Source organism: Pithys albifrons, chromosome Z, assembly GCF_047495875.1.
Source record: "Pithys albifrons albifrons isolate INPA30051 chromosome Z, PitAlb_v1, whole genome shotgun sequence".
Lineage (NCBI taxonomy): Eukaryota > Metazoa > Chordata > Aves > Passeriformes > Thamnophilidae > Pithys > Pithys albifrons.
The window spans coordinates 63,108,732-63,119,800 of NC_092497.1; the positions used below are offsets into that span (position 1 = coordinate 63,108,732).

Genomic DNA, 11,069 nt, shown 5'->3' on the forward strand with positions numbered 1-11,069 from the left:
AATGGTCTACATGCTACTTCTCTTCTGAATTTCCCCCACTGATGGAAGCAAAACTACAGCAGATGCTGATGTGCTCCAAGGACATTCTTAGAACTGCACCTTGGTGGAACTAGTTCAAGCTGGTGGGAATGGGATTTTGTCTTATGGCAGATGGAACATGGGACAGATCAGAAAGACACGGCTAGCAATGGGTATTTACAGCTTACCATTGTAGAAGTTTCATCTTGGTAAGGAACTTCTCCTTCTATCATTTCTAGTCCCACGATGCCAAGTGACCATATGTCCACTTTGGGGCCATATGGTCGGCTTGTCACAACTTCTGGTGCCATCCACCAAGGAGTCCCAATCACCGAGCTCCGATAACACTGCTCAACACTGAGCTGAGCACAGAGGCCAAAATCAGCTGAGGAGAAAAACAAACACTCTCAAAGTCAGCTCCAGTTAGGCAACCAAACCAAAGAATTCCCCACTTGAAGGGCTGACACTGTGCTCTTGAAACGAGCTGGGAAACCAGCCGTGCTCTGTTTCCTGGGGGTTATAGCCAAGGAACTATGGAATTGTCCACCTGAAAAACCCTCATGTTTTCCACGCTGCCCCCAGCAGTGGCTTTTATTGACTTGAAGCTATAGATTGTAACTCCCTCCCTCTGGAAGGGGCACACAAAAGCCAGCAGCACTCCTGACACCTTGTGCCTCTCTCTGCAGGGTGCAGCTGTGTTCTCAGGTGTCAGCAGGGGTCTGTGCATTCGCACAAGCACCATTTTTGGGGAACTGGCAGTCACTCAAAACCACTCCCACATCCTCAGAATGTTGCACCTGACCAAGAATACCCACCCAATTTGACAGATCCGTCCGTTCTGATGAGAATGTTGGAGCTTTTGATGTCTCTATGTATCACTCTATGGGAATGAAGGAAATACAATCCTTGTAGGCACTGGGAGAGGAAAAAGAAACCGGAGGACAAAAATTAGTCATCTGTTTTCATCCCACAAGAAAGGAAACTGTTCTAAAAGACTTCCTCTCCAGGGGAAGAGAGTAATGGTAGAAGATGGTCCTGTCAAGAGGAAGAGCTTGCTGCTCCAACCCTAGCAGAGCAGTGCCTTTCACAGGGAAGGCCCATGGGCTTTTGATAGACAAATGGTAGTTGTTGTTCTAGCCTGTCCCCTGCAAACCCAGCCAGAAGGGTGCTGTTGCTGCAGGGGGTGTGTTCTCCCAGGTAGAGGATAAACAAGGGTTTGCCAAAAAAGCGAAAGGCCTTCTGTCACCTAGAAGGTGGATCACTTTTGGGTGGGAGGCTGAATGACAAAGACTTAATTGCTGGCCTCACAGCAGACTTGGAAGTAGCACATGAGTCAGTTTTCAGAAGCAAACAGTATTTTGGGTAAAATGCTATCTTTTCAAGCTGAGCACTGTGGGAAACAAGTCATTATTTTTCTTGGCACTTTGTTTAAAATTCTGCCACCAGCACGTTTGCTTTTACAGGCAAGGAGGCCAGTGCAGATGGGCTGCAGGCACGTGTTACAGAGGTAAGGTAGAGAACAGCAAAGAAAAATGAAAATGAGAAAGGGGGAATACAACAACAGGAGATAAGAACATAAGAACAGAGTACAGCAAGGGCAGGGACACACACATGTGCAGGCACTTCACTCCTGATGCTCTTTCTTCTCCGTATCCAAAGAGCAACACAGAAACAAAGCGCAAAACATGAACTCAGCCCTGTTCTTACCGCCTGTTTAGCAGGACAATCCTGTGCAAACCATCAGAAGCCCAGGCAGGACCCCTTACCTCCCGACTGACAGCTGCCATCTGTCCTTCACACATGCCTGCTTTGCTGATAACATCGTCTAAAGTGCCTCCATCCATGTACTCCATTACCAGCCATAATTCTTCCTCCACAATGTAGCTGAAAGAACAAAACGAGGGTGTGGAGATGAATGTGCACACCTAAAGTGCCTTCTGGAAAAGCAGACAGTTGATTTTTGTTCCCAGCTCCCTTTTAAATGAAGACAGAATGAAAGGAATAGACACTCTGTCTAGGCTCTACAGTGCTGGCACTCTGTGCAGTCCAAATGAGAAAGGCACATCTGTATAAAACGGAGATGCCTCAGATGGCCAGCAAGGGAAGAAGGCAGTTTAGTAACCAACAAGATAAAAACACTGTCCCACTACGTGTTTCTGGAAACAAGCACCTAGTCTTCCTGGCCCTGAAAGCAATGGAAAACTGTGGGAAAAGCCCCAGGGAAATAATTTCTAGGATGGTTTATCAGCAGTTGAAAGAATCAACCCCCACAACTCCAAAACAACAGGAAGGAGTGAGCTTACAGGCTATTGATTTAGTAAGAGAGGGCTGATTCAGGTTTTGGAACAGTCTTCAAACCATGTGTGCCAGGAAAGATTAATGCAGACAAAACACAATCTCCTCCCACCCATTGGAAACGAGTAGATAAATGAGAATTAATTAAGCATTAACAGCTCGATTTTCTGTCAGTCACCCAAGAGGTTTTTAATCTTGCATGCTTGCAGTATGGAAAGAAACTTTTGTGTGATGATAGCAGAACCACTCACCTGTCTAAATAGTTAACGATGTTGGAATTCTTTTTGGTCCTCAGGACCTCAAATTCATTGAGAGTTAATACCTTGATGTTTGGTCTTTGAAGGTTAATTTTCTTTATGGCCACCTAAAAGGACAGTGTGAAAATCACTACCTTGAGAAGTTGGTGGTACAAGATCACAGCCAATGTGGAGCAAGTTGTTGCAGCCCGATTCAGGTGGGCCTGAGTGACCACCTTACAAGTTTCGTTTTCACCTTAAAAGGACATGTTTCCAGCCTCAACCAATTGGAGTCAGACCACCGCACCTGGGGTGGGGTCACTTGAGGTCATATATACCTGTGTTTTTGAATAAACTTGGGATTTGCTTTACATCACATTGGTGTGTGCAGTCCTCACCTAGGCATTGGCGGCGACAAATGGTGGACCCCAACGTGTCTCAGAACCTGGAACCCACCTGCACCTGCCTAGAGCCTTAAGAAGTGGCCCCTGAGAGCTGCTATGCCCCAGTTTTTTTTGGGTGCTTTGTGGAGAAGCCCCTGAGAGCTTCTGTCTCCCTTAAACTTGGGAGTTTTGTGTAGTGGCCCTGAGAGCTGCTAAAAGAACGTGGTCTGAAGGAACCACGACCTTCGAACCGGTGAGTTAAAGAAACATGGGAAATTCCAACTCGACTAAAACGAAGTTATTGCTTGATAAATTTGAGAAACTAGGTCGTGTAACAAAAACAAACATTGAAAGACAAGCATTACAGGAATTTTTGGATTGGTGTTTCACTCGAAGGCACCTAACAGATGCCAATTCCACGCTTTCCATAAAATTATGGGACAATATTGGGGCAGATTTGTGGAATTTAGTGCAAACTGCACCCGAAGAATTTTTGCCGCTCATTCCGTCATATGCAGCTGTAAAGAAAATGCTGTTAGAGGTAGAACGAGCCCGTAAAAACCTCGATCTACCGGAGAGGACGGAAAACAGTCAGCTTTTGCAGGGCGATTTTTCCCCTGAACATCCTTCTGCACCGCCGTGGGCACCGCCGCTCGCAGAAACGCCACCGCGGTACCCAGACGCGGCACCGCCCGCTCCCGCTCCGGAAAACCCGACAGAATCACAGGAACCATGGAATCAAAGCTTTTCCACGCCGTTCGTCACGGCAAAAAGCCAAGAAGTCGTCTTTGCACCGCCTTACAACTCACAGCGAATGAGACCACTGGCTGCTGCTGTAGAAGCGGCCAGACCTCAGCAGCAACCTTGGAACCCCACGAGACACGCCGCAGAAAACCAAACCGTGAGTGAGTTTTATTTAAATCCTAACTCCGAGAAGGCGCGATGGGGAATGCCCTCAGCCGAGAAAGACATGTGGAGGGGGGGACAAACCCCGTGGAGTTTCTCTCCCCCTGCCCATCCACCTTCGGCGCCGGCTCCACCGCCGCTGCCGCCAATGCCCTGCGGGTACCTCGGGGCTGGGGTCGCCCCGCCGCCGCGCTCCCTGCCGCCCCGCGGGTACGCCGGAGTCGCTCCGTTGCGGCAGGAGACTGTTGAGGCAGACATTCCAGCAGGGCTACAGCCGCCCGGCATAACCGCGTGGCCAGGAAAACAAAGAGACCACGTGATGGCAAAGCCCGCGAAATCAAACAAAGGAACGGCGCGCCCTGACCACGAGGCGCCAGGACCGCCCAACCTCCCTTCCTACTGCATGCAAATCACAGCGCATGCGCCAGGCGCGGGTCCCCCGCAGCCTGCAGGGGCCGGGGTCGGCTCCGAATTCGCCCGCTCCGGAGGCGGATCAGTTCCTGCGCCACCCCCACCACCTCCTGCGTGGATCGACTATGTCATGGAGAGGGGAGAGACTCCTCCCCAGTGGAGCGGAGCCACCGGAGCTCCCCCTGAAAGTTCCCTTCACTGCGTGCCACCCACAGAGCAAGGGTCCCGAGAGCGAGTTCCCACAGCGCCAGTCGCGCAAGACCCAAGCGCTGCAGCACCAGCGGGGACCCTCTCCCCGATAGCCGCGCGCTGCCCGCAGCTGCCAGCACCGGCACTGGAACCCCCGGCGCCGGTAGAGACTGCCCCTGCGCCGGCAATCTGGTACATGCAGCCTCCAGCACCGACAGCCACACCCACCAGCTGTATCCCAGAATGGAGAGCAACAGAAAAAGAAGCCTCTGTTTGGGACATGCTGGGGGGAGATGGAAATTGCAATGCTGTTAACTTAATTTCAAAGCTTTCTGATACACAGGTACCAGATTCTGCAGATGGAGTCACAAAGCCACCTCGCGACCTCACATTCAATACCCAGCAAAGGTACAAAGAGTCAGTATCCACAGCTGCAGAAGTAGGTACACCCTCACCTTCCCTGCAACCCCTGGTTTCTGCGCCTGTGATTAACACTACACAAGGCTTAAAATGGGAGCCACTTGATTGGAAAATTGCGCAAAAAATACACAGTATAGTCCTTCAATACGGCTATGACAATGCCTTGGTAAAAAACCAAATCACAGCCTTCATAAAATACAATAACCTAGTCCCAGCAGACACGAAGGCTTTAATGGAGTTTATCCTACCTCCTACTGCTTATATGTTATTTTTACAAAAATGGAAAGAGCAGTTAACGGAGGAACAGGCAAAAAATATACACTTAGAAACTGGACATCCCTTAAGATTAGCATCTTTAGACCAGCTAATGGGATCAGGAGCTTATGAAGACCCACAAACACAAGCTGCATTATATTTTCATATTTTGCAACAGTCAAAGAATGCTGCTTTGACTGCATTCTCTAATCTGCCTAAGAAGGGAAAACCTTCTCTACCTTACATGCAAATAATGCAGAAACCTAGACAGACATTCATGGAATTTGTAGATAAAGTAACAGAAGCTTTGGAAGCTGCTCCAAATATTACCCCTGACATTAAACCAGCCTTATTGAAAGATCTGGTAATTAATAATGCCAATCCTCAATGCAAACAGCTCATAGCCTCTCTACCAGCCACAGCTACTTTGGTACAGTTAATTGAAGCCTGTGCCAGGTTGCCCTGGGTAGAAGAGGAGGAAAAAGCAAAGCTACATGCTTCTGCTCTAGCCACAGTTCTTAGCAAACAATCCACCCAAAAAAGGGGGAAAAGACCCTGGAATTTAACAACAAAATCTTGTCCAGCACAACCAAAATATAGCAGAACTCAAAGCTTCACTGGAGAATGTAACCGTTGTCACAGACTTGGTCACAAAGCCCAAGATTGTCATTCTAAATATAAAAAGGATGGTACTCCTCTAACAAACATGGGGTGGGGAGCTGGGCCTCCAAAAATCCAGAGGGGCTGCAAGCCATGGGGCGCAGCCAGTCAAATATCTCATGGAAACTGGAGCCAGGCTGCCTTCCCCATATGGCAACCACAACCACAAGCAGCAGTAGCCTAAGACTAGTTGTTAACTGTCCAATCAAACAAGAACAGTCTAGTTCAAGAGCATGTTGTTTAGCCTGTATTTTAAAATTCTGTTAACTTTCAGTTAAAGTGCAGTTTTGAGCTTATTGCACTGCCAAGTTGCCCAGCAGGCTGCAGGGGTAAGGACACCTGCCCCCTTAAGCTGCTGAACATTTTCTAGAGAGCGTAAGATCATCAGTACTTAGTCTCTTTCAGTGTTGGTTATGTTTAGCCTTTGTGAATTTCCTCTGTGAATTCACACTTGTTTGCTGCTTTACCAAGAGTGTATAAGGACTAAAAATCAAAGCTTCATTCTCAGACCTCTGTGATGGCCACACAGAAGTTCTGAGAATAGACCTTGAACATAAGGAGATTTAGTTCAGCTGGACTGAACTTGCTTCTTTGCTAAGTTAAGTCACTCTGCACTCTTGAATACTATACACAAAATTTAATAAAATTTGTAGTTTGTTTACAGTGGTTTGTGCAGTGACGACTGCACAGGAAGGACCACAATTTCACGCGTGAAAGAAAAGTTTCTTGTTTTGCACTAGTTGTAAGTTTGCAAATTCCAAACATACATGTCTTAGTCATGTATTAGTTTGTGTGAGTTTACAAAGGTTACTGTACCTCCTTCCAAAAAGTCTATTTTGAAAAGAGAGGGGGAGGTAGGGATGTGTAACCTGCAAATACCCTGTTAAGTCTTGAATTAGCAAAATTTAAGATTTTCAAAATGTTATTTCTCAATTTTCAAAATTTTCAGCCTTTCTGTTCAAATTGCAAAATGCATGATGTGTATTATGTTGTTTGCATTTTTGCTTTGTTCTTTGAAACAAAAGGGGGAGATGTTGCAGCCCGATTCAGGTGGGCCTGAGTGACCACCTTACAAGTTTCGTTTTCACCTTAAAAGGACATGTTTCCAGCCTCAACCAATTGGAGTCAGACCACCGCACCTGGGGTGGGGTCACTTGAGGTCATATATACCTGTGTTTTTGAATAAACTTGGGATTTGCTTTACATCACATTGGTGTGTGCAGTCCTCACCTAGGCATTGGCGGCGACAGCAAGTGATTTTGGAATGACACAGCCAAGCTCTGCCAAACTGCCTTTTGCTTAGACAGCAGAATAATAGGGAAGGGACATTACAATGGCCTATTTCTCGGCTTGCCTGGCTGCCAGTGACAGGACACATGGCCATGGACATGCTGCCTTGTTGACTTGGGCAAAATGGTCTCTCAACTCTCAGCCTCAAAGCTCTGCACACACATTCTTCTCAAAGAGACTTAGTTAATCACAACTAATATCATTCACACAACTTTTGCAAGCAGCAACTGATTTTGTTCCTGTGAAAAAACATCAAAGTAGCTGGGAATCCTCTGCCAGTTCTGGGGGGTTTGCTCACTATTTCACCAACTGCTGCTATTCTGGATTGCACAACAAAGAACATACATAAACTATGGAGAAAATGCTGTCCAAAAAGACGATTGAAGTTACTCCCAAAAACAGAATCCTAGCACTGCCCAACTTCATGAATTTTGATTTTGCTACATTCCTTAACATAGTGCACATTTGCAATTGCTCTGTGGGCTTAAAAAGAACTAATCCATGCGTTGCTCCTTTATGGATATGCCCTGGCCATAGGCAAGGCTTAGGGCTTTTAAGACCCCTTGCAGATCTGTCTCTAAGCGCACTTCCCAAGCACAGCACTGCAGGTGGATAAGGAACTACCAGGAAGATTCAGGTGTATTTGCTGACAGCCAGAAACAAGAATTTAGGAATCAAAATCTGGCATCCCAAAGAGCAGTGAGATTCTCTAAGATGCCCCTCTGCCTGATTCTTACTAGGAGCATCCCTGTTAAGGGCTCTCACTGACAACAGACTTCAAAACAGGATGCTATTGCTTAGGAGACACCCTTGCTCTTGATAAACCTCTTCTCAGTGATCCCTCTGTGAGAATCAACCAGATTCACTAGGACTAAAACACCAGTCTGTGTCCCAAGCATGAACTCTCCCTTCATTAAGTTTTGCATTGTACTTTGGAGATGAAACACATGATGGAAAAAATTGCTAAATCCTATCTGTCTCTGAACCTGCGATTAAGAGACCGTGGGCCTGGATGGCAGCAGTCACCATCCCCTTGTCACTGCATATTTAGCCATTGAGACCAAGCCAAGGTGTCCTTCTGTGAAAGATACTACTCCCCTCCTTGCATTCTTTCTGCCAGCTGAGAAGGACAAAGCCTGTCCAAAGGGTATTTTGCAGGCTGACACTAGTCTACACTTCTTTGGCCTTTGCAGCAAAGATCTACTGGTGACCCAAAGCTCCAGCCACAGCTCACACCAGAGGGGAAAGCACTGGGAAGCTGCAGAATCGGGGGTGGGGTGCAGTGGGGTGGTTCACACTTACCTCCATTCCTGTGGCAGTGTCGAATGCTCTACAAACAGCTCCAAAAGCCCTAGAGGAAAGGAGAAGCAGTTTGGACCACCTTGGAGTGAAAGCCAAAGCCAGCCCAGACAGCACATCTCTGCTGTAAAGGCCTATAAGCTGCAGGATCCACGAGGGGTCTTTCATCAGGCACGTGATGCATTTTCCTCTCCAGTGCATTTGCACTGTATCTATTCCTTAAGCTTTGGGGTTTACTGCCTTGGCTAAAAAAGGGAGCATATTCTTTCCTCTCTGCTTTCAGTGTCTAAACTATCTGGTTATAATGCTGACCGCCAAATATATCCTTCAGCAAAGTATCGGAAAGAAACGTTTCTGAGAACTGTTATCTGACGGCTCTCAGGTGCTAGGCTGCTTTTTAGGCAATAAAGATTCTCCTCTTTTCATTAGAGTAGCCGTATTCTTTTGAGAGACACGAAAATGATTCCTGCTAAGAAAATACGCCAACAGATGGCACACACTGGAGGGACAGGAGATCTTCCAGATCCTGTTCTGTCTTGCAGGCAAGACGTGTGCGAGCATCATGCTGACGTTGACAATGCCTTGTGACCACAGGTTTAAATTCAAACCAGGACTGAGAGACAGAGCAATCTAAACCCAGTGTCTGAACATGTTTGCAGTTTGCTTGACGTCACGCTTGATAGATGTTACACCAGCAAAGTACCCAGCCCATGGGTTAGTACAAGTAACCGTGGTTGGACTCACCCACTGCCAATATTTTCTAATTCAATGTATTTCTGCAAAGGATCTTCCATGCTCACCATTCCCCCTGAAAGAAACAAAATGCAAGAGGCTCACTTTAAAATGGAGATGCCACCTTCCAGGAGATCCAAAATGCAGCCCTACTGTCTGGGGCTCTGAGCCCTCTGGGCTCAGCTGGGGAACAATAACAACAACAACAACAGCAACAACAACAAGAAGAGAGGCAGCTCCGTAGGACAGATGATCTGCACAAAGACTGATTTTCTGCAGGCCTTGGAAGGGTTACCTCAACAGGAAACCAAGCACACAGAGAGACATCAGAGCAGACAGAGATCAGAAGAGAACAAGTACCAAGGCAAGGAAGTTTGTCATCTGGAAACATTAAGGAGAGCTGGAACAACAGAGCCCTTCTTTTCCTGCCAATAACCATTCTATGGGGAAGGCTCCAGCCTCTGCAGTCACACCAGCAATCAGGGGCAGGGCAGGGAAGACAAGAGTTTGGCAAAGGCCAAGAATGAACCCTGACAATCCCTGTGAAGAAGCCACAGCCAGACCGAACCCAATTACAGAGTTTCAAGACACAATATTATTGGCTTTGAGATTAGACACAAGGAAGTGCAGAGCAATCCACTTGGTCCCAGCAGCTGATGGTGGACATACAGTAAGCTGGGTTCTCTTCTGAACCCAACCGGTTGTTATCTGAGAACACAGAAATGGCAGCTATTACGTGCAAGAAGCAGATTCAATTGGCTGGACTGAAGAATCCCCAAGGGCTTGCTGTGTTTTCCTACAATGTGATCTGTACAAGGGCTGGGGCCAAAGCCAAGGATTCTAAGAGTGTTAACTGGCTGGGAATCAGCCATGACAAATCGCTATGCATCTGAGGAATATACAGTGGATGGGCTGGAGGCTCACTCCTGAGAAATGCTTGTAGTGCAGTTTTCCCTCATCACACCGTCTAGATGTGTCTCTCTGATACATCTAGACATGCAAAAAACTAAGGAATTAAATAGGGATTATTACAAAAGGATCTTTTTTTTCCTTGGGTGGAACATTGAAAACCCCTCTTCCCTTCTATTTGTGCTGTCACCTGATGTTCTTTCCAAGGAGTTTTCATGGACAAAATTGTAGCACCCTTATAAAAATAAACAGTAGAAATAACAGGGGTAGAAATGACAGTCATAAAGGCAACACCAATAAGGTACCTGGGGCAGGAGAGCTCCTGGGCGATGGTGGACAAAAAACCCCAACTCCACAAAAACACCCAAACCCAACCCAACCCAAACAAAAAAACCCCACAAACCCCAAATCCAATCAATTTCCATCAATTCAGGAAGCCAAATATTCCAATCACTTTGGCCACTAGCAAACAGGACTTCACTAGGTGACTCACACGGTCACAGCCTTCTGCTCATCTGGAAACATTCCCTGCTTTTGCCCTGAGCAGAGAGGGAAGCTCAGGGAAACCAACCCAGTCTGAGCTGCCCTCAGAGGCAGCAGGAACACCCTGAGTGCTTTTGCTGACTCAAAGCACAACAACAGTTTTAGTAAGAAATCCTAAATGCTTCTGTGATGCTGAACTGAGGAGGAACATTTAGCACAGCTCATGCTGAGTTGGCACACACCACACTGCTGGAGCAGACAAGAAATACACAGGACGTACTCATGATGTTTAGGCACGCCTCCTCCACCATGTCCCACAGCAAAGCTTCCACCTGGCTTGAGCTGGCCAAACTGGTCAAGCTCATGTTTTCAGACCGGGAAGTTGAGGCTTCTTTAGATGATGATGATGAGCTGCCCCAACTGCTCGAGCCCAGGTTTTCAGACTGGGAAGTTGAGGCTTCTTTAGATGATGATGAGTTAGCCCAACTGCTTGAACTCAAGTTTTCAGAGAGGACAGTGAAGGTTCCTTTAGATGATGAAGCTGCAGCAGCAAGTTCCATGACAGAGCCTGAGTAGATCTGGG

The 11,069-nt window shown here is 47.1% G+C and overlaps 1 protein-coding gene across 1 annotated transcript in view; it reads right to left on the bottom strand.

The window, feature by feature from the left end:
- LOC139685053 (serine/threonine-protein kinase PAK 3-like) overlaps window positions 1–9,165 on the bottom strand; it is a 30,359-nt gene extending 21,194 nt beyond the window's left edge. Inside the window, exons 1-6 of the mRNA XM_071581570.1 lie at window positions 9,107–9,165; window positions 8,366–8,414; window positions 2,565–2,677; window positions 1,785–1,902; window positions 834–933; window positions 207–403 (exon numbers count right to left, since the gene is read on the bottom strand). Of these exons, the coding sequence (XP_071437671.1) occupies window positions 207–403; window positions 834–933; window positions 1,785–1,902; window positions 2,565–2,677; window positions 8,366–8,414; window positions 9,107–9,165 (636 nt within the window). The remainder of the gene's footprint in view (window positions 1–206; window positions 404–833; window positions 934–1,784; window positions 1,903–2,564; window positions 2,678–8,365; window positions 8,415–9,106) is intronic.
- Between the last annotated feature and the right edge of the window lie 1,904 nt (window positions 9,166–11,069).